Source organism: Castor canadensis, chromosome 6 (assembly GCF_047511655.1).
Source record: "Castor canadensis chromosome 6, mCasCan1.hap1v2, whole genome shotgun sequence".
Classification (NCBI taxonomy): Eukaryota; Metazoa; Chordata; class Mammalia; order Rodentia; family Castoridae; genus Castor; species Castor canadensis.
The window spans coordinates 29,326,700-29,350,488 of record NC_133391.1 but is presented as its reverse complement, the minus strand read 5'-3'; the positions used below and the strand labels follow the sequence as shown (position 1 = coordinate 29,350,488).

Below are 23,789 nucleotides of genomic sequence, written 5' to 3'. Positions count from 1 at the left end.
ATTTTTCTCCTCAGTCTGCTTTTCTGACTCCCGGAACTCTCCGTGGACCACAGCTGCTATCGTGATGCCTGTGTGTGAGCACAGATGTGCTAGTGGCTGCCCCAGGAGTCATCTATTCAGAGAGGGTTAGCATGGGGTGCACGTCTCCCTTCCCCAGGATCTTCGGGTAATGTTCTGAAGGAGTCTGGAACTCCAAATACAGGTTCCTGCTATGAGGAGCGCCACCGACAGTGTTCATAACTACACTACCTGTCAGACTGTGGAACCTTGGAAATGATGACACCTGGGATTTGCCTCAGCTGTTTAAATAAAAGATTTTTATTTTTGGTTTCATTTTAGGCAAAGTTCTTATAAGAGCCCCAGATGAAAGAAAGTACACATGTTCCCTAACAAAATTACAAATTCAATAATCAAAAAAATCAGTTTCCAGTGACCCAGATTGCTGAGAAAACGCTGCTGGAACTTTCTGAGCCATCACAGAATTGTCTACATCAGTAAGAGTGGGGTTGTCTCTCTTGGCTGTATTATTTCCTATCATGAGAAAAAGAACCCTGGTAAATGTGCTCATTTCAGAAAATTGGCAGAGACTGGCTTTGAAGGAAAGCTGGAACTTGAGAAGCACTGCTCTCTCCTGACCCGGAGCCAGGGGACACAGGCACACCTCCAGGAAGCTCTTGGCTCCATGAGTCACTCACGTCTTCACGAGCCAGACCTCATTGCGACGTCCATAGGGCTTCATGGGAGGGTCATATCCAGTGCAGAAGTAGACATCACCCCGGCAGGTGGCCTTGCCTTCCAGGGCGGCACGCAGCTGGGTGGCGTGAGCTATGTAGTCTGCTTCCTTGGCATAACCACCGAACTGCCTGAGAATACAAGAGTAAGAAAGGACATGACCTTGGGGGGGCGGTCTTTTAAAAAGAAGAGAAGTTGTGATCATTCTGACAAGCATGCTGGAGTGGTGAGACTTGGGAGTCACCTCTTTCTCTCTAGAAAGATTTGATTTCTCTGAGTCTCAGTTTCCCCATCTGTAAAAATGCAATGGATTTTCTTTTCCCTCCAAAGTTATGAGTATTACATGCTACAGGGGGGTAAAAACTGAATTCAGGGCCAGAAACATAGTAGTCACATACTAAATGTAAGTTTCCCTCATCTGTGATTTCCAGTACAGATGGCCTGCTGGCTGTCCCCAGCGCCATCCTCCACTCTCCCTCTAGTTCCCTCTGATGCCCAGCTGCTCCTCTTCTGGCCTGTGTCACCAGCAGAAAGGGGAAGAACAATGGGGAGCTAGTGTGGAGTGTGAGGGCACACCTACTGTTTCTTCTGCACCGGAAAACTTTGGTACCTAAGCACATCCTGATAGGGACACGGGACAGCTTCATTAAATCAGAGCTGACAAGGCAGGGAGCCATGGAAGTTTGGAGGGACTCTATGCTTCAAACAAAGAAATCCATTGTAGTAACTCCCTTCTCCTGCTCAAATCATGAAAACCTTCCTTCTCTAGTAAGTAAAGAGGTTTCACCTAATAGGTATTTCTCTTGCTGGCAGAAGTTGGGGCCAGAGAAGCCATTTTTTTCAAGATTGTTATTTCCCTATGTCATCTGCCTCTGCACCAAAATCCTACCCTACCTATGTCACCCTACATCTGGTTTGCACTAAAATCTTTATTAGAGTCAAATACACCCGCATCAATTATGAGCTGTGTGACTCAGAAGTCTGAACTGACACCAGGCTAAGATGAGGCCAAATAATGCATTATCTTTGGTGGAGTTGTCTGAATCATGCATTGCTCTTTTGTTAGTGGTTAGTCATGGTTGGCAAGCAGTCAGCATGTTGATTACAGGGCCACTGGTGTGAAAACACCCAGAATTTCATCTGTTGAGGGACTGATAATCCGAGTGTCTGGACAACAGCTACAGAACAGGGATGGAGTGCAGACAGATTCACATAGAGGAGGCTTGGTTCTTCAAACCTATCAGGACATAAGGCAGATGAAGGACTTTGAGCTCCAGCTTCATTTTAGACTTAAGCAGAAGGAAACAGGATTAGCGGACAGAGTGAAGATTCGGGAAGGATTTTCCTAGCAATGAAAGCCTGCAAGGCATTGGAGGCTCTGCATCTGGAATAGATTGAGAACCACTGTTGAGAATGAATCAGATGCTGGATGTGGGAAGAGGTGTAGAGGGCTCCCCGCAGCCCCTACCCATGCTGTGATTACTGTACCATTCTCTGTGACAAGGGGACCAAAGGCATTAGTGCTCAAATATTGTCATTTATCAGTGGGAGGCAAAATGGCTAGTGTGTGTGCTCAAGCCCTAGATCTGCCACTTTCCACCTCATGGTCTTTGGAAAATTCTTTTAATTTCTTGAATCTTCAGGCCCTTTGCTAAATGGAGGTGATCACAGCACCAGTCTCAGATAGTTGTTGTAAAGATGAAAGGAGAACTGCAAACTAACTGCTCAGCCCAGGGCCTGTGACAGTACTCTCACAGCAAGAAGCAGCTATCATGGTTACAGTTGTCCCTTGGTGTCATGGGGGATGGTTTCCAAGGACACTACAAGGAACCCAAACCTGCAGACGCCCAAGTCCCTTACGGAAACGACACAGTGCACACATCCTAAGCAGGTCCTAATCTGTTCTTTAAATCATGTCTAGATCACTTAGAATACCCAATGCAGGGTACGTGCTATGAAATAGCTTTTCCATAGAGAATGACGATGAGAACAAAGTGAGCACGTGTTTAGTACAGGCACAGGATTTTTTCACATATTCTTGATACATACTTGGTTGATTCTGTAAACACAGAACCACTCAATACAGAGGGTCACTACACCACACAGTTCTCTGAGAACAGCTTTTCAATTCCCTGGCCCCCTGAGGTGACCGACAAGATGGCAATCCAAGGTAAGGAACAATTCTCACTTTCTCAATCAGACCTACTTTCACAATCCCATTTCATCTTGTAACCCACACCCCTCCCCATTCCTGATCTTCCTCCTTTGTTCTCTCTTGTTCTCCTTCCTTCCCTCTCCGTCCAGTACCTGTCACTTTCTAAGACAATAGTTTGTTGTATTCTCTGCTACTCAGCCTCCTATAACTCTAGCAAAATATCAGCAATAACTAACTTATAAAGAGAGGTTTATTTTGGCTCCTCCAGTTATGGAAGGTCTGGTGGGAGCTACTGCTTTTAGGTCGCTGTGAGCAGGGGGTAGATGGCAATGGTTGGCAATGGTGGAGCAAAACTGCTCACCTCATGGCTAGGGGTCAAGAGAGGGCTTGAAGGGGCCAGGATCCCAATATCCCTTCAAGGGCACGCCCTTAAACGAACTGAAGATGTCCCACTGGGCCCTCCTTCTAAAGGTTCCAATACCGCCTACTAGTGCCAAGCTGGGGACCCAGCTTTCAACACACAGGCCTTTGGGGGACCAGATGGTATCACATTCCTCATTTATGGTCTGTGTCTCCTGTAGCCTGGGCTGGTCTTGAACTTTGAACTTGAGATCTTCCTGCCTCATCTTTCCAAGTACGGGGACAATCTGTCTCATTTTTTTCCCCTGATGTATCCTGCATACCTACCCTAGTACCTGACACACATTAGGCCCCTTGGCTAAACAAACAAGTCTAAGATACATAATAAAGGTAACTTCCACTGCACAGACCTGCAGATGTCACACGTGAGACTGCTGTTGAGTTCAGTGTTTGAATCCATCAGTTCACCATCATATTAACTGTCACTCATTTAATAAACACCTGAAGTGGAAGCTAAAAAGGAAAGTGGGCTGACTGGCACCACATGAGAATGGGCCTTCAACACTACGCCAAGTTTTCAAACACCTGATTCTAGATGCCAAGGTGAGCCTACGACAGGCTTTAGAGTAGAGGACACACACACAGACTGTGTCTTTGAAAAAGCTTCTGGTGGAGGTACAGGGATGGTGGGAATGAAGCATGACAGATGGGGAGTTACTGGTGGCCAGGAACAGCTGGGTGTGAGGTGCTGAAGACCCAGATAAGGCAGATTTGAGAGGAGACTGGACATGGAGGGGAGGTAAGCCACAGGGAGGAATGTGGGGATCGCCAGGGCTTATAGCTAAGCCCCTGGACAGATGACCCTAACTAGAGCAGGGGCTGAAGGCTGAAGAATAACTTTGGAAAGTTCGGGGGAATGGAATGCAAATCCTGGTGAAGTGTGAACTCACTCATGAAGCTGCCATCTAAATGTGTGCCTGACACTGCAACGTCGTCCTCAGACTCGGGAAAGAGATGGAGCCAGAGCCATCCATGGGGAAAGTGGTGGATCTGGTGGCAGAAACTTGTGTGCTCTTGGGAATTCTAAAACCTGGGTGGTGGGTGGAGAAGGGGACTTGGCAAGGGATGCTGAGAAGTTGGCACCCCAGCAGACAGTGACAGGGAGAATGTCATCACTCAGGGATTCTGGAAGCTCACTGCTGGAAAACCCCCATTTCTTTATACTTATTTCCAGGTGGTCCAAGATATTTTATAAGGAAGATAAAACTACCCTATTGCTTCATCATGGAATAGATTTTACTAGAAAGCAAATGAAGCTGGGAGGGTCTAGACACAAACATACGTGTCGTCTTTTCTGCTCATTAATCATCTCACCCTGACCCAATCACAAAGGTGCACAAGCAAGCCAGAAAACCAAATCCTGCCAGGCTCAGAGCCCTGCAGGTGAAAGAAGGCCAGCTCTAACTGACTCAGCTGTGACCTCGCACAAGCTTACTCATCCCTTATTCATCAGCTTCCCAGTCCCTACATGGAGGGTAACAACCTGGTGGCCACAGCTCTCCAGTTTCAAATTCACAAGCATGCGTGAGTTCCAGTTAATGCCATAAAGTGCTCCAAGCTCCTAAGAGGAAGTCAACAGAAAGTCCACACATCCCTTGTAAAGCATGTTAACACATCTCTAACTCCCCATCTTCAAAGCTCTCCCCCAGGCCCTGAATTTTATCTCATCAATGTCAGAACAAAGAATTTGGTTACTATGGGAACAAAGGGATCTCACACACACACACACACACACACACACACACACACACCCTGGATTCCTGAAACTTGGAGAGTGATGGGGGTTAGGGGCATGACGTGGGTATTAGTGAGGAGGCTGAGAGGCAGGTTTGGTCAAAGAGGTAAAAATTCACAACTTATTATCTTTCAGGGAGTGTATGGTGCTGGTATGCAGTGGGGAAGAAAGACACACAGATGACTCTGGACTTGATCACCCAATTTTATCTAAAACTCCAACAACAGGTCAATACCGATTTGTGTCACCTGCCGTGCACTCAGCCAATGTGCTAGGCAAAAGATTCACAGTACAAAAGCCAATCTCCTACCAGCAAGAAGAGAGGCCCTATGCAACATAGGCTTCATTCAAACGGATTGAACCACACCAAGCATAAAGCCCAGGCCAGACACCATAGACCCTTAAAGATGATAATGGAAGTCTTCTACCCTTTCAAGGTCCAGCTATAGAAAACAAACAGAAACACACAGAGATGCTGGACACAGTGGTATCCTAGCTAATTAGGAGGATTCAAGTTCAAGGTCAATCCAGGCAAAAAGTTTGATGAGGAATTGGTTATTTATTTATTTATTTGGCAGTAGTAGGGTTTGCACTCAGGGCCTCATGTTTGCTAGGCAGGCGCTCTACCATTTGAGCCAATCCACCATCCAGGTAAAAAGGTTCAGAGACCCCATTTCAACCAATAAAGGCTGGGAATGGTGGTGTGCACCTGTTAGCCCATTCACACTGGAAACGTAAATAGGATCACAGTCCAGGTTTGCTCCCCACATAAATGGGAGACACTATTTGAATAGCTAAAGCAAAAAGGGCTGGAGCTATGGCTCAAGTGGTAGAATACCTGCCTAGCAAGCATGAGGCCCTGAGTTCAAACACCAGAATTGCCCAAAACAAAACCAAAAAAAGACCCACATAGAGAATACACTGGGCAGAAGGAAACATGAACAGAGTAGAATGTTCTGGGTTCAGGGAATCAGGAATGGCCTGTTCTGACCTAGAGGGGGAAGAGCATGATTAAGGAAGACACTAAGTACTTGCGCACCGAGCATCCCTTCTGGACGCTGACAATGAGCAGCAGGACAAAATTTTATCCTCACAGGACTTCCAGTGAGCAGAGGGCTGAAAAGAGCTGATGAGGCTGAGCAAAAGTCAGAGGGCAAAGGTTAGGGGTGAGGGTGGAGAGGCTCTGAGATCGAGGCACAGCTGGAGTGGGGCTACTTTATTGGAGGCATTTTCATGAGGCTTTACTGGCTGGTTAAATGCTGGGGGACCCAAAGTTTACCGCTTCCCTGACTAGAGAAATGGAATACCTTATTACTGTTTGGGTTGTGGACCAAATCCTAGTGTGCAGAGGTCAAGGACAGGTCCAAGCCCACAACCACAACTGAGCAGCCTCCAGTGAGCCTCAGTGTCTGGGCAGAGGAGGTGACATGGTGGGTCCTGGGGTCGCATGGTGATAGAAGGATAATTTAGACGGGACAGAGATGGGGGAACTAGAAACCAATCAAGATGTCATGACATCCATTCAGGCAAGAGGGGACGAACACCTTGGCTGTGTGAATGGTGAGGAAGAGACAGCTGGGAGGTGACAGGACGGGGTCAATAATTAGTATAGGAGATGAAGGAGTCAGGACAAGTAAACCAAAAGGGCAGGAGGATGGAGGGGACTGTTAGAGAACACAGAGAGGGCTGGGAATGGGGGAGGAAGTCTGACTTCCATGTGGGACATGATGATTTGGGGGCTACTTGAGGAAGTTTGTGTGGTTGAGCCTCCTGGCGAGCTGAGAATGGAAGTCTTGGGAGGAGGGGCGGCTCTGGGCGTGTTGACTTGGACAGCGGCCACACAGGCATGGTATCTAAAGTCTCCTCAAGATCAAGTTTGTGAAAGACAGTGGGACACTGATGGGAGTGCAGGAAATGAACCAATGATTAATTAGGTTTTAGATACATAGTCTTAACATTGGCAAGGCTGTTAGTAGTGAGGTGGCTTAAATATCAGAGCTACTCAATAAACATGTTTAAATTCAACCAAACTCCTAAACTTCCAATCATCACTCAGCAGAATGTCACACGCCTATCTAGATGTTGCATGAAACCCTCTGGGGGCAATAATGTTGGGACCTTGTCATCAGTCCATTTTTCTGCCATCACACTTTTATTCTTGAGTAGAAAGATGCCTTCCTATAATTTCAATCTGTGGATACTGGTTCTGGTGCCTGGAAATCAGTCCTCCAATATTTTGAGACATTGCTTTGTGTATGCTCTTCCCACTAGAATGTTCCTCCCCTTTAGAGGGTAGAGACTTGGCCTGTTCTCTGTTGCACCTTCAGCACCTACACCAGTGCTATGACCAGTGCATACTTTTTGCACTGTGCATATTCTTTTTGGTACTGGGGTTTGAACTCAGGGCCTTGCATTGCCACGCAGATGCTCTACCAACTGAATCACATCCCTAGCACTTTTTCTGTTGGTTATTTTTGTTTATTTTTTTGCAGTACTAGGGGTTGAACTCAGGGCCTACACCTTCAGCCACTCCACCAGCCCTTTTTTGTGAAGAGTTTCTTCAAGATAGGGTCTTGAGAACTTTTTCCCAGTCTGGTTTCAAACAGTGATCCTCCCAATCTGTGCATCCTGAGTAGCTAGGATTACAGGTGTAAGCCACCAGCGCCTAGCTTCTGTTGGTTATTTCTGAGATAGCATCTTGCTTTATACCCAGGCTGGTCTGGACCACGATCCTCCTATTTTCCCTTCCTACAGATCTGGGATGACAGGTGCTCACCACCACACCCAACTTCTATTGGTTGAGATGGGGGTCTCATAAAATTTTTTTTTGTCTGAGCTGTCCTTGAATGCAGTTCTCCTGATCTCTTCCTCTTAAGTAGCTGGGATTACAGGCATGTACCACCATACCCAGCTTCCCAACTCTTTATATGTAGACAGCTCATAAAAATGGTGAACAGTTCCTCTGCTCTAGGTCTTTGTTGAGAACCAGTGCTGGAGGCTGAGTTCTAACCTCAGTGGCCTTTACAGAAGAGGATGGCAGTATGGAGCACCATCCCGTGTCTAAGTGTGTGCATAGTTCTCTTACCGCTTGAGAATACTGTGAGTGTTCTGATGGTGTTATTTCTCCCACAGTATTCTATTAATCTAAAGAACACTGGTAATTAATACTGCTAATGAAGGTATAATCCCTTGTGGATATCTCTTCACAAGGCCATAGAAAAAGAAAACTGAACGAAGGATGCAAGGCTTTCGTTAGAATTAATTTTGTCCCCAAATGCAGTCACTGCATAACTTGAAACAGTCGTTTTGTATTTGAAACAGACTGTTGACCTCTACCATCTCTCTAACGTAGCTTTGACACAACTAACTAACCGTGGAGTACTTTCAAATGCACATTTGAGAACAGTGACACCTAGTGGCTGGTCTAGGAATAGCATTCACTAAATTCAATTCATGGAGCCAGGCTAAACACTGTGTTTAGTACTTTCATTTGTTTAGATTTCAAAGAACTAAAAAGATTCTTCCTCTATCCTCTTAAAGGATAGGCTTTAATCTATCCTTTAAGAAGATCCCTTTTTCCATCATAAGGAACTAGGGTTCCTTAGAGAAATGATTACTTCCAGCTCTACAGCAAGAGATAATAAGATTGCTTGAAAGCTGTGTGCAGCAAGAACTAAGAAACCTGTGGGGGCCTCCTCATGGAGGTGGGATTGATGTGAGCATCAGTAAGAACAGTCACTGCAAAGATAGAACTGCATCACAGATGTCCAAATTCATGTGTTTCTCTTGACACTCAAAAAACACAGATGAAAGCCAACTCTCCTTCAAGGAAGTCAAGGAGTGACTCATTGTTCCAAAAATTGGCAAATAAAGAGAAGGTACCACACTTCCTTCCCCCCCTTCCTTCCTTCCTTCCCCCCCTCCTTTCTCTGTGTGTTGGGGATGGAACGCGTGCAAATACTCTACCACTGGGCTCCATTCCCAGCCCATATACTTTACTTTTTCTTTTTCTTTTTTTTTATTGTTTTAGTATTCATATGTGCATACAAGGCTTGGGTCATTTCTCCCCCCTGCCCCCACCCCCTCCCTTACCACCCACTCCGCCCCCTCCCTCTCCCCCCACCCCCAAAATACCCAGCAGAAACTATTTTGCCCTTATTTCTAATTTTGTTGTAGAGAGAGTATAAGCAATAATAGGAAGGGACAAGGGTTCCTGGTTGAGATAAGGATAGCTATGTAGGGAGTTGACTCACATTAATTTCCTGTACGTGTGTGTTGCCTTCTAGGTTAATTCTTTTTGATCTAACCTTTTCTCTAGTTCCTGGTCCCCTTTTCCTATTGGCCTCAGTTGCTTTGAAGGTATCTGCTTTAGTTTCTCTGCGTTACATACTTTACTTTTTCTGTGTGACTGCCTCAAGCAGGAAAGAGGAAAGTTCCTCTTTGTGTAAGTATTCAGAGAGCCTAACCATCATCTAAGCAGAAATGACCTCTGGCCGTTAACATGACAATGATTGAGGGAACCAAGCATTATGAGCCCTGGTGGGGTCTACACCACCTCCTAGCAAACATTTGTGCTTCATACCTCAAACCTGAATCTGAACACATCTATTCCAAGTCCTAATGTACAGGCAATAAAGGACAGGGGAACATGCGGAAGTGTCACAAAAATGCAACCAGTGAACCAGGGAAACACTAGGAAAAGTGATCCACAAACTGCAAGGACAAATGAGGACATGTCCCAGTGAAGACAGCTGCAGATTATAAAAGTCTACAAATGCACCAACCTGTTGCAATGGATGCATCTTACTTTGACCTGGATTCAGATAAACTGTAAGATAATGGGAAGAACCCAGACACTGGGTATTATTAGAATATTAACAAATTACTGTTAAAATTTTAGGAGTAGTAAGGCATTGTGGTATTAAAAAAAAAAAGAAATTTCAGATCTGGGCATGGTGGCACATGCCGTTAATATCAGCACCTGTGAGGCTAAGGCAGGAGGACCATGAGTTTGAGGCCAGCCTGAGCTATATAGCAAGACCTGTCTCAGATTAAAAGTTAACAACAAAAGACAACATTGTACCAACTCTAACTGTCAGCGATGCATGAAGTCTTATGTGAACAGATCTAACTGTGTCAACCTCATTTCTTATGCGAAAGGGGCAAAGAGAATAATTACTGAAACCTACCACAGGTCATGAATATTAAGAAATCTGTAAACAGTAAACAGTATCTAAGTAAATATTCAAAGACCGTTTTTGACAACATCCTAGGAGGCAGGTCATATTATCCACAGATTCAAAGAGACTTAGTAATGTCCCAAGCATCATCCTGTTCCTAAGAAGCAGCTGGGAATCACACTCTAAAATACTAGGTCATTATACTGCACCAGGCCACCTCGGCCACCTCTGAAAGGAAAGAGAGTGGGAAACGCAGAGTAGGAATAAGGATGAGGGGTTGGCGGTGTGGCTCAAGCAGTAGAGTGCCTACCTAGCAAGTGTGAAGTCCTACCTAGCAAGTGTGAAGTCCTGAGTTCAAACCCCAGTACTGCCAAAAAAAAAAACCGAGGGTGAGATAAGCAGACCCTGAGGGTGCAAGATTTAAAGAGGCGTCACACTTAAGAGCCCACTCTGCACTTGGATGACTGTGAGAGTCAGTGCTTCCTTAAATTTTGCATCCTAGGTGCCTCACTTTCCTACCTTAATCCCTGCCCTGGAAAAGGACATTGCTTAATTAGAGTTTGCTTTCTCTGCAGAACTGCACTGAGGCCGGAAAGTGTGAATGAGGATGGCACAACTGCATCATACACACTGTCCTCTGGGGGCTCTGTGGTTCACCTGCTATGGCAGGCAGGCTCCAGGAAAAGCTGTCCTACTCTCAGGTGCAAGTTGGAACAGGGAACCCAAGCAATCAAGTGTGGAGGTCCCTGGAAGTGGACCAAAACTTTGTCCTGTGCAAGATTATTTATGTGTATAGCCATTTTTCATGAGGTGGTTTGAGGCCAAACCCCAGCTTACAGTTACTAGTGGTGGAGATTCTGGTCTTCCCTTCTACCTGGTTAGGTATCGCAGTAGCGTTTTAACAAACGGGAAATCACCAACCGTAAAGAGGGAAGACTGGGGCCCAAAGGCTAAAAATGCACAACAGCACTGGGGTGTACCTTAGTAGAGAGCCTTCTTAGCATGTGTGAGGTCTGATGCCCAGCACCACTAAAACAAAACAAACAACCAGAAAACACGCAACAATTTGCACTTGCTATCTTCCACAGGTAAAGGAGTGTAACTCCAGTGAGGTCCTCAAAACAGGACCAGAAGGACAATAAAATAGATGTGGGCTCTATTGAAAGGACCACAGGTCATGGACAACTAGGGGAAATGGCAGCCCTGCTCTGGAAAATGCTCCCTGCCATTCTCATTCAGAGGAGTGTAGAGTGCAAATCACGTATTCTCAGCCCTTTATAGTTCCCATATATCCATAATCCCAAATCCCAGCTTGACTGAGCTATCCTGTGAGTCTTCTAGAACTCTGCCATGGCTAAGGTAGGTGTTCATTTAAGCTGAAACTGAGGGGTTACTCTTGGTAACCATCATTTTGGCAACTGACCAAGGTAGTTATTCAGGTAGATTGCCAATGTTTGGGTGCTGTGTCCTGAAGAAATGAGACTCAGTATTTCTTACTTGAATTAATTCATTGGATTCAGTATTTCTTACTTGAATTAATTCATTAGCAATAAAAATCCAATGCAGAAGCTCAGGGGAGAGGATTTAAGGAGTGGCTATGGAAGCAAGTGCTTCCCTCAGCTGTGGGAATCCTGCACTGGATGGAATTTTGGTCTGTCCCAGTCCTTTTTGCTTGTGATTTTTCAGATAGGGTCTCAAACTTTCGCCATGGGCCTGTCCTTGGATTGTCTCCTTACGTGGAATAGACGGTGATGCTGTCCCTCTCCTCGATCTTGATGCTCTTGTCACTGGGAACTGGCGGGTTGCTTTGAAATTGGTTCGGAATCCGGAACCAGACTTTTAATTTCTTCTGTAGGGAGCCATCTTCATTAGGGAACACGGCAAAGGAAATAGGGACTGTCATTCCCATCCCAATGCCTACAAACATAAAACACAGAGAGAAGTAGACATTATAGATAGAGCTTGCTCAGGGGCATGGAACACATACTAGTCCCATTCTTCTTCCATGGCAATTAAAAAATTTTTTTGGTGGTACTGATTTTTGAACTCAGGGCCTCACACTTGCTTAGCAGGCACTCTACTATTGAGCCACGCCTCCAGCCCTTTTTTGCTTTAGTTATTCTTCAGATAGAGTCTTGGACTTTTTTGCCAGGCTGGCCTCTGACCATTGATCCTCCGCCCTCTGCTTTCTTAGCAGCTAGGATTACAGGCATGTGTCACCATGCCTAGCACCCATTGCAATATGTTCTGTTCTTAAAATTAACACAAACATTTCAAGTGCTAAAAATATATAGTTAAACATATGCAAACAGCTGTTATTTTTATACATAGGCGGTAGGAGTGTGGTGGTAGAATTCTTGTGAAGAATTATTTGGTAGTATCTATCAGGACTGTAGATAGAGAAGTATTTAATTAGCTCTTATCTAAACACCAATTTTAAAGAAATAATGCAAAATATGGAAAAGGCTACAGGTAATAGGCAGAAAAGGCAGCAGAATTCATAACTGTTCAAAACAGTCGTGTGTCTAAGTAAGTCAGGGGCACATGATGCAATATAATGTAGCTGTGAGTTACAATGTTTAAGAGGACTACTTAATGATAATAGAACTTTATTATGAAATAATAAGTCATAGAAGCAAAATGTGCAATTGTGGGAACCTTAAGATTATATTAAAAAGCCATAAAGAAATACAATGACAGACCAGGCACTGGTGGCTCACACTTGTAATCCTAGCTACTTGGGAGGCTGAGATTGGGAGGATTGCGATTGGAGAACAGCCTGAGTAAATGGTTTGTGAGACCCCATTTGCAAAATAATCAGAGCAAAATGGACTGGGGGTGTGGCTAACATGCTAGAGAACTTGCTGTGTAAGCACAAAGCCCTGAGTTTAACCCCAGTCTCACCAAAAAAAAGAATAAATAAATAAAGAAAGAAAGAAGAAGAAAGAAGAAAAAGAAATGCAATGATTGTACAGGAAAGGGAGATTAGGATACTATTTTGTTATTTTCAAGACTTTCTTTGCTGAGTGTTTTAATTTTTATACATGCTTTCATCTAAGAAAATACTGTGACAGTATTAAAAAGGAAAAGATTTATTCTGTGGTACTGGGGTTTGAACTCAGGGCCTCACACTTGCTAGTCAAATGCTCTACAAGTTAAGCCACTCTTCTAGACTTGTTTTGAGTTGGTTATTTTTGAGATAGGGTCTTGAGAACTATTTTCCTATGCTGGCTTTGAACTGCGATCCTCCTGATCTGTGCATCCGAGTAGCTGGGATTACAGGTGTGAGCCGCTGGTGCCTAAAGATTTCTTCTTGACCTCCTACTGCTCAACTTATTTTCCAAAGCCTGATTACTTTGCTCTTAGAGAATACTACTTCAGTTAATACTAATTTATTTGAATCTTTTTAAACTACCAGTTTGAGAATATCCTAAAATTTAAGTCCTCTGTCTCTTTTCACCCTGCTTTCTGACCTGTACTTAGCTTGCAGTGATGTCAAAGTGCTGCCCAAATCAGAAAGCTTCTTAAAAGCCAACATTTAAAAATGTGGTTTATACTCCAATAAGTACACCGTACATTTAAAAAACGTGGAGACGGCCAGCATGGGCCGCCAAGTCTTTAAGAGTGTAATGGCCTAAGAGTTCTCAGACCTTTGCGTGGCAGGACAGAGCCTGGGACAGCCACGCTATTGCTCAGGGAGCCTCAGTACCTGGCAGAATCTGAGGACTGGTTCAGGATTCCCAGCCTCAAGTCCATGCTGGCCTTGCTGTGCCCTGGGGCTCAGCTTACTGTGGGGACACCTCACCCAGCCAATCAGTTCAAAGACACAACGAACATTGTAGTATTAAAAAAAACTAGAGTACTGGGCTTCACACTTGGGAAATACCATACAAAGTAAAGCAGAACTGGGATATCTCAAAGTGTGTGTGTGTGTGTGTGTGTCGGGGTGGTGTGCTGGGCTGACACTGGAGTGGTCTCCCCTGAGTTTCCTGTGATGAAGTCCTTGTCCGTGTGATACAGGGAGTTCATGTGACACCAGAAAAGGTAGTGACAGAGCTCCTTCCTGTCTCCTGTTGATGAAGAGAGATAGGCAAAGCTCTGTTCCAAGTCAGAGCCAAGTGTTTCTGGGACACTCACCCTTGTCATTGGTCCCCCCCACATACTTCATGACCTTGGGCATTGCCTCCCGGAGCGCCTCTTCCACAGGCTTATCCGTCACTTCCACAGTAGCAAACTTCCCACCTTCACAGGCTCTTTCCTCGTAGGAGACTTCTTCCTAGAGACCGGAGATAGTGCGTGAGAGGTACAAAGTAGTGCAGGCTGCAAGGAAATCCCTGTGTTAACAAGGTGACAGTGCAGACAGGCCTGAGGATGACGGCCTTTGAGAAACAGATTCTAAGATTCTTATAAATGTAAATGTCAAGAGCTGAATAAAACTTAACATAATTGATATTCTCACCTGCTCAACTCTTCCAGGAATGGGAGGAGAGGGGGATAACGGAGAATGATGGAGGGGTGAATTCAACTATGATATATTATGAACTTTTGTAAATGTCACAATGTGCCCCCAAGACAGCAATACTATGATAATAAGAACTGATCTTCTCAGAGAGATGAAAGAAGGTACTGCATCTCAAAACACTGGAACACTATAAAGATGCAACCTTCAGAAATTCAAAGAGCTCTTGGAAATAAAAAGAAGCTGGTAACAGAGATGGAAAATTCTGTAGGAAAGTTGGAAGCTAAAAACTGAAGGAAATTTGCTAGAAAGTAAAGGAGTACAACATGAAAAGAAAATCAGAGGCTCAAGCTAGGCGACCCAACAGCTAAATGACAGGGGAGCCAGAAAAACAGAAGAAGAAACAAAACCCACAACAACCCCACACAACTCGAAGGCCCAATGTTAGCATGGTTCCATTGGCAGGGCTGCGGTTCAAGAGGGGTCAGAATAATTCTGCACACACTGTACTGCCAGACTCTTTCTGCTTGCTTGGTGCTGGGATGAGCCCAGGGCCTTGTACTGGCTAACCAGGGACTGCACCACCGATCCACACCCCAGCGCTCCTCTCCCTGACCCCTCCCTCCCAACCTCTAATGCTCAGCTCCAGTGTTTCCTCCCATGCAAGCCTCTCTCCCCTCCCCTCCCCTCTCTGCACTGAGTCTCCCCTAAGATCGTTATCCTTTCCTAGGGTTTAGAGTTGTAATAGCTCATGCAAGACTCCCCCTATTCCTTGCCCCCTTCGCATTGCCAGGTGATGTCTCCTATGAAATAATTTTGTATTCCTGGATATTCAGTAAGGCAACATTTTCCAAATTAAAAAAAATCATAATCCACGTGCAGATATTCCTACATCATGCCTGACCACAAATAAACAGATAGCTGCCAAAATAATACTGTATACACTCATGAATGGCTGTTTTCTGATTCTTTATCTTTCTATCTTGTTTTCTTCTACTCTGTTTTAGTGAACTTTATTCTACTGCACTGAAAGAAGAAATGCTGATCCATATTGATTTCACTGTTGGTTATGAGCGCTGTTGACTGAAAAATGAAGTTTGCAATGAAGTCTTTGTGGGCCTTACGTGAGACAGCTCAATGGGGCTGAGGGGAGACTGAGGGGCTGTCTTTCCGCTAATGATTTTGGAAAGTAGACACATCATTGAGTCCCTGGCTGCTCCAGGTTGGTCAAAGGAGCTTTTCCAGGACATCCTGGACTAAGGACTGTCACATAGGGAGGAGGGTGTGGCCCCCAGAGAGACATAAAGAATCTCTGGGGGAAGGCAGTGAGTGGGGCTGAGTGGCCTGTGTAGTCTGTACACACACATTTAATATAACTTTATGTTTGGAATGCAAAAATAGCTCTTGCTTTTGTAATGCAAAATTAAAGGACATCAGTGAGAGTCCAGGGAAACTGGAAAGTGAGCCCCAGCGCCAATCTCGTGCTTAAACTCTTCTTTTCATCTTGGGTAGGGAGAATTGTGCCAGATCAAGAACCTTGGGGCATCATGTCTTGTCATTCTCAGGATGGCTGTGAGGCCTGCCACTCGGCGAGTCCCACACTTCTAAAGAGGCTTCAGTGGGCAACTGTTAATGTGGACTCTGCTCTTTCTGGCTCTGTCTCAGCAGGGAATTCCAGAACTTTTTTTACATGAGCTCCCACTGACCTTGCTATTTGTAATGTTTTAAATTCCAGAAATGCTACTCTGAATCATCAGAATTTCAGAGGGGTTTCTAAGTTCACCTACTCCAACAAATCTCATCAAGCAGGAAATGAAGAACCAGACAGACGATTGCCCAAAGATTGCTACCAAATGCAGAAAGCAGAAGTAGAATGACTGACCCCAAACTTTATTTTAATGCTTGTTGCAAGACTCTCCACTGTTGCTGGAGGTGAACAGAGCATTCATTTACTGTTGTGATGTGGGGCAGACATTTGTATGCCCGAGTCAAACTCAGAACAAAGGTCTCAGGATGCAGTTTATGCAATTACTTCCTTTACAAATGGAGAAGCCAGTAACAAGAAGTTACATCCAGCTGGCTCTTTCCTTTGGCCTTTCTTTCTTTTATGGGTAAAACCAACAATGCTGGATCATTTGCTATGTGCTGATCATTGTGTCAGGTGCTATAATACAGAGGTGAAAGATGGTTTCTGACATCAAGGAAGGCCTGGTCAGGTAAGGAAGCAGCCAGGAAGACAACAGGTTATATCTGAAGGGGCGCCAAGTGTCAGGGCAGTGTGGGAGCACAGAAGAGGGCTAGCCTGGGGGCCTGTATGTTTAGGTAGGTCACACTGACTTTGAGAGGTTTCCAGACCACTCACCTGGACATTCAGTGATTGCTTCATTGAATAAATATTATTGAAAACTCTGCCAGATGCTACAGACTTGAAGACTAACATGATCTCGGTAGTGAGGATGGCGGTGAGTAGAAACACACATGATTGTTAAGTGATGCAGTGACTGTTGACAGTCCAGTGGGCGGCTACTGAGGACTGGGGAGAGGTCAAGGACGTCATGTTGACAGCAAAGAATACAAGTATGCTTCACTGTGCCTGGGACAAAGTCTGCCAGACAGGGCAAGGGATGAGGCAGAGGTTCTGGTAGGGGCCAGAGCCCAGCAGTAGGAAGTCTGTTTTTATTTTAGTGGTATTGGGGTTTGAACTCAGGGCCTTGTGCTGCGAGACAGGCACTCTACCACTTAGCCATATCCCCAGCCCTTTTTGCTTTTTTGGATAGGGTCTTGTGCTTTTACCTGGACCAGACTGGATCATGATCATCTTACGTATGCCTCCCATGTAGCTAGGATTATAGAAATTAATCAACACATTCAGCTTTTCTGTTGAGATGGGGGTCTCACTAACTCTTTGCCCTGGCTGGCCTTGAACTGCAATCCTCCTGATCTCCACTTCCTAAGTAGCTGGGATTACTGGTGTAAACCACCTTGCCTGGCCCAGGAGGTGGGCTTTGTATCCATGTTCAATGAAGGTGGTCTGACTGCAAGTCAGCTTCATCTACCCTAAATGAGTTCTGTTGTCTTCTGTGATGTAAGTATAGGCTTTTTCAGGCATGTCTGAGTCTCAAGTAGAGAGTCTGGAAGTCAACCATTCTTTAAGTCTGAACTCAACTTCATCTCCTCCCCCTTAATCCTTCTTCCCATGAACTACAGAAGTCAGACACCCACATAGCTGGAAGGGCCCTATGTATCTGTCCATCACCTGCCCCTGTTGGTTGAATGTTGTCCACTGGGCAGCTGGGCACATGGGTTTGGAGGCTGGCATCGAGAAACAGAGGTAGATCTGGGAGTCATGATCATAAAGATTGAGGCTCTGAATGGGCTTGAGATTGTGCTGGGGGCCTGTGCAGAATGCTCCTTACAAATCTAATTGTGTTCACCAATCCTCTGCCGGAAAGCCTTCATGCACCAACTTCTTCATCAACCCTGGATGACCAGGCACCACCTAGCCATCACTAGAGCGCCTCCTCATCGGCCTTCTGCTGTTTGCCTTAACATCCTGGTCATTCCCACTTGGGGCCTCTGTACTGGCTGCTTCCTCTGCCTGGACTATTCTGTCTCTGCTGGATGGATGAGTCCTACTCACCCAATAGGTCCCATCCAAAGTTACTTCCTCAGACAGAAGCCTAACATGTAACAAGATCTCCATGACATTATTCATTTATTTTTTGCAGTGCTGGGGTTTGAACTCAGGGCCACTTGCTTGCTAGGTAGGTGCTCTATTACTTGAGACACATCCTCAGCCCTTTTTTGCTTTAGTTATTTTTTGGATAGGGCCTAGGACCGAGATCCTCCTATCCATGCCTCCTGCATAGCTGAGATTCCAGACGTGTATCATCACACCCAGCTTGTTTTGCTGAGATGGGGTCTTGCTAACTTTCTGCATGGGCAGGCCTCAAACTGTGATCTCTCAGATCTCTGCCTCCCAAGCATCTGGGATTATAGAGATGAGCCACTGCACCTGGCCCTCCCCAGGGTATTTTTCTAGGCCTTTGTACTTTGACAACACACTTATTGTAACTATATTTTAATAATAATGTGTTTAAGCCCTGCCCCCATGGACTGTCATTTTGTTCACACTGGCATCTCTTTGTATCTAGAACAACATCTTGCATATTGTAGACACACTCAAAGCACTTCGGGAAGGGAGGGCTACAGAGGTTTTCCTGTAATGTCAAAGCTCTTGAATATAATAGCTATAGCAAGATAGAAGGTTGAGAACCTAATCAAATATTATCTCCTGGAGTAAGGCTGGCTCACACTGTGTTAAACCAGGTCTCCTGCAGTTACCACTGGTTTACACAGCATCTATGCCCATACCCTCTTATTTGAACCACTGTAAAAATTTAAGTTTGAGAGATGGGATATTGTAAAACTATTCTAGTTCTCCAGGGAGCTCTGTTTGAATTTATTTAACTGGAATTCTCTCTTTCTGCAAAGAATAAGGCACATGTGCAAAGCCAGTCTTGATTCTCAATGTTTGACATCTTTAGTGCATTTGCTTGTCCCATCTCCAGGTGACCTATGCCCTCAACAGTTAGTAAATGAGGATTTGGCCTATGGTTGCAAACACCAGTTTTCAACATGCAGTGATATCTCTCGAGTCTCTTGCACAAACAATGGTGTCTCTTGCTATGGGAGTTGCAAGCTCTCTTCCAGGCCAATGTTTTTTCTTTTCATTCTTTGTGCGTGTGTGGTTCTGGGGTTTGGACCCAGGGCTTCACGCTTGCTAGGGAGGCACTCCTCTGCTTCTAGCCCTCTTTTTCTCTGTATTTTGAGACACGGTTTGCTTTTTTGCCAAGGACTATGATCCTTCTATTTTATGCTTTTCACCATAGCTGGGATGACCTTAATCTTCCCTCCTGTTTAGTTGGGATGACGGGTGCACTCTAATGTGGTGGGTGTACATATTGATTTTGGAAGCTGGCGTTCTTATTAGAAGACAATATTAATAATACTAACCTAACAGTACTTTCTGTATGTGTGGTATTATTTGAAATACTTTACAAGACTTTATTCATTCAGTCTCTCCAACAACCCTGTGAAGAAGCAAGTGCTTCTTAATCTTCATTTTTAGAGGAAATTGGACAGCAAGAAGTTAACTACCATGCCGAAGTTACAGGTGAGTGGTGGAAGCAGACTCTAAACCTGGGCTATCGGTTCTTACATATTTGCACAGGCTGGACATGAATCTGATAAGATTGCCAGGAATTAATATCAGTCCTGCCCTCAACACTCACAGGACCCACCCAACCCAACGGAGAGCTGTCTATCATCGTCTTTCCCCGAGGGCTGCCTAGAATCAGTCCTGAACACCTGGGCAGCCTGAAGACCATGCTACCTGGGGCATGCAGTGTGCCATCCATCTGCAAGACTCTTTGCAGGACAAGGGAAATCATTTCAGAGGTAGGAGCTCTCAAAATAATAGCACCCTGACTGTGTATTAAAGAAAGGTTCATATGTACCTTTGAATATTTAACTCTCACACTAGCACTGACATTCTCATCTTAGTGTTGAGAAATCGGAAGGCTCAAAGTGGTTGGGATGTTAAGTAACTTACCCCAAATTACCTCTAAAGCTAAAGGAAGCTAACTGGGTCCAGCCTGGTGCCAGATGTGCTGCTGATGATTTAGAACTGGTCATCTCATTGAAACTGCCTATTAATATAGTCTGTTAATACAGAGAGATTAAAGTTGCCTGTGATTATAGCCAGTAATCATGTAGCTGAGTTCTGACATAATTATATTACTATATATGTAATGTGTACTATTTGGTAAAACATTTTCATGTTTAAAAATCTATAATATTTGTAGTAACTCTGGGAGCAGATGGAAAAGAGTCTTTATACTCATTGTACAGCTGCAGAAACCGAGGTTCTCTTCAGTTAAGTGATCTGCTTCAGCCTGGTGACAATATCCCATATGGCCTTACATCCCATCAAACACTGAGAGAAATGGTAGTCAGGGAGCTGTTTATTCCTAGAGTCCAAATCAGTCACCAACCAAATCAGTGGTGGGTGACACTGTCAGTAAGGCTCTATTAGGAAATAGAAACTTGTAGATCACTCAGAACAGAGGAAATAGAGGAATGTATTATTGAATCTTGAACAAGAGGGTTATTGATTAAGACAAATGCCTTTGAGACATGTGCCACAGAGAAAACACACCCATCTGTGGGTTAAGACTGGCTGAGTAACCATCTAGTAAGTGCTAGGGTAGGTCTTTCTAATGGAGAGGGATCATGGCACCAGGGTCCTGATGAGGACCCATTCTTTGCCTCCTTAATTGACCTCCACTGCCATTGGCTGGACTAGTCAAAGGGAGGGCATTTGGGAAGAACAATGTGTCTAGTTTCTGTTGCCCTTTTCATGGCTCCCCTTTGAACAGAGGCATTTTGGTGCAAGAGACTAGTTATACAGATAACAGAAGAGCTGAGGTGCCAAATGGGACAGGAGGCAGCTCAGGGGTTAGTAAGCATGCTAGAGGAGACAGAAGATTGACTATATGCTACCTGAGCGCCGATATCTGAGTCACCTATACAAGCTAGCACCATGAAGGCCTGCATAGTGCAAGCCAGAGCCACAGAGAAAAACTTCCTAGGGTTGGAGACTTGAACAGTCTGGAGAGAGAGAGGAGAAACACTCTGCTTTCTCCCTTCTTCCTGTCTATCCCCTTCTGGTGCCGCCCACTGGCCAGAACTAGCTAGGAAGGCAGTTGACACTGGAGCTGGTTGACATAGCTCCAGGGGTCAGCCTTGGGACAGACAGGAGGGCTGGGAATGGAAGAGGAAGGAATTTGAGGGCACAGGTCTCAGATCAGCCCAGAAGCTCCACCTACATCATTAATGTCAAAAGACCAAGTGAGCTCCCTGTTCTCCAGAAAGGACAAGTCTCTGGAGGCTGTTGGTGACACGTGTGTTCTTCACATTAGAGCCACAGGAACCCTTATCAGGGCTGAACCCCCAGGCTGGCTTGCACAGGGGTGTGACCTGGCCCAGTCAGGATCTCTGTAATCAGTTGCCAATGGTTAAATCTAACAAAATTGCCTCATCCATTCAAAGCCAGAGTCTCACCTATTCCTTCTGCCCACGCCATGTTTTTCTTCACAGACCTGATCACTCCCGATACAGTCAGTTATTAATTTGTTCACTAGCCAGTAAAACATAAGCTTCACCAGGGCAGGGATGTTAGGGATTTTTTTTCTTTTTTTTTTTCAGTCTTTATCCTCTTTCCTAGGAGTGTACTTGGCACATAGTTGTCACTCAAAAATATTTATTTGTTGAACTAATTTTAAATTGAGATTAACCATGAAGAATTTGCTATCTGGTTTTTCTTAAAAATCTGGCCAAGACTGGGCTAGGGAGTGTAGCTCAGTGGCAGAGCGCTTGCCTAGCATGTATCAGCACTGCAAGAAAAAAGTGTGGTGGTACTAGTTCACAGCACTGCATGGTAACAACTGGCTGGAGTCATCTTTTGTAGATGGAGACCTGAGCTCTCTCCAGTTCCCTCCAGTCCCCACCATGCCTTGTAGTCTAAAACAGCCTCCTTCACTCATTTCCATTATCTGCCTGGCCTCTGCAGGCATTTGAAATGTCACCTTTGATCAGAATTCAAACTGCTCACTCTACAAACAGCTGGGGAAACCCAGACATAGGGACATGATGTCACAGGCCTGTGGTTGGTTGAAGAGTCCAGACTAAAATCCAGTTGAGGGCTATTTTGGACCTGTGGTCCAAGTCCCAGAACCTGGACCCAGGTTACATGGTCCTTCATGCTACACTTCCAGCGGGCTGGAAGCTCATAAAAAATCCTGTGTGCAAGATTATAATTAGTAGCTGACTCCTTGCTTTCAGAAAGGCAGTTCCACTTGCCCATGTCACGCTGATAGAAATTTGGGGGAATTCAGCAATTCTGTCCTCACTCATTCTAGGCACCCAACACCAGCAGTTCTCTTGGCCAAAAGCACTTGTACAGCTCTGATCCTTTGCAGAGCTCTATTTTGTGGGTCCCTCCTCCTGTGAAGGGACCCCAAAAGAGCTGCCTGCTTCTTCCCCTGGGCTCCCCTCCTGGCACGTCGGGTCTGGGGAGTGCAGACTTTTTATACTCAGCTCTCGGCTAATGAGAGCTTTCCCTCCAGGTACAGCTTTGGTCAGTCATTTCTGCAATCGCGTGTCTCTCAACAAATCAAAATGTTCAGAATGTCTAAATGAACGAATGCATGCAACAGGCAATGTCCAAGTCGCCAACATGGATCCTCAAGTCACTCTGTCCCCTCCTCTTCCTCCCCTCCTTCCCAGGCCATGCGCTGGGCCGCAGATGGCGCACCTACAGCAGAACCCGAGCTCACGTTCCGGGGTTCGGCCCACCCCACCAGGCCCTCTGAACCCTCTCCAGCCCCGACCCGGGTGGGGGTGGGGGCGCAGTCCTCCTTCAGGTCCTCCGCAGCCCTACCGGCCTACCTTGGCCTCTGTGCTCAGGACCTGCCAAGGCCACGTCTCTACGCTCCCGAACAGCGAGTTTCTGATCATGCCCAACATGTTGTCGCTGTGGCTTTCGGGACGCACGGGCGGACGAGGGTGGCCAGCGAGCAAGGCAGCAAGGTCCCTACGCCAGAGAGCTGCGGTGGCTGCAAGAAGGGAGGGCTGGAGGGAGGGGCGGGGCCGCCCAGGGCTCCGCCCATAGGAGCGGCGCTCGGATAGGCTGCCGGGGAGGATCCTTCACAGGCCACGCCCACGCAAGCGGCGCTCGGATAGGCTGCCGCGGCGGATCCTTCACAGGCCACGCCCACACAAGCGGCGTTTGGCTCGGCGGTAGGTGCGGGGTCTCCGCCCACGTGGGCGGAGCTGCGAGAGACCCTGCGGGCGCAGCGTGGGAAGGACGCTAAGCTGCGGGACCTCCACCCCGGGTCCCCGCCCTAGCCACCCTTTTCCCGCCCCGTTCCCTCCCTGGACGCTTGAGAAAGCCTCCTAACTGGTTTCCTACCGCTTTCTTTCCTACAGTCCGTTTTAATCACAGACACCACGGTACTCGTCCAAACAACAGCGTTGCTCATTCAT

At 45.8% G+C, this 23,789-nt stretch overlaps 1 protein-coding gene across 1 annotated transcript; it reads right to left on the bottom strand.

The window, feature by feature from the left end:
- Window positions 1–298: 298 nt before the first annotated feature.
- Hebp1 (heme binding protein 1) lies at window positions 299–23,381 on the bottom strand. Its single transcript, XM_020169616.2, has 4 exons — window positions 23,193–23,381; window positions 14,360–14,498; window positions 11,959–12,139; window positions 299–863 (listed from the first exon to the last, which is right to left on the bottom strand). The coding sequence occupies exons 1-4, from the start codon at window positions 23,268–23,270 to the stop codon at window positions 692–694; spliced, it is 570 nt and encodes a 189-aa protein (XP_020025205.1). The 5' UTR covers window positions 23,271–23,381; the 3' UTR covers window positions 299–691.
- Between the last annotated feature and the right edge of the window lie 408 nt (window positions 23,382–23,789).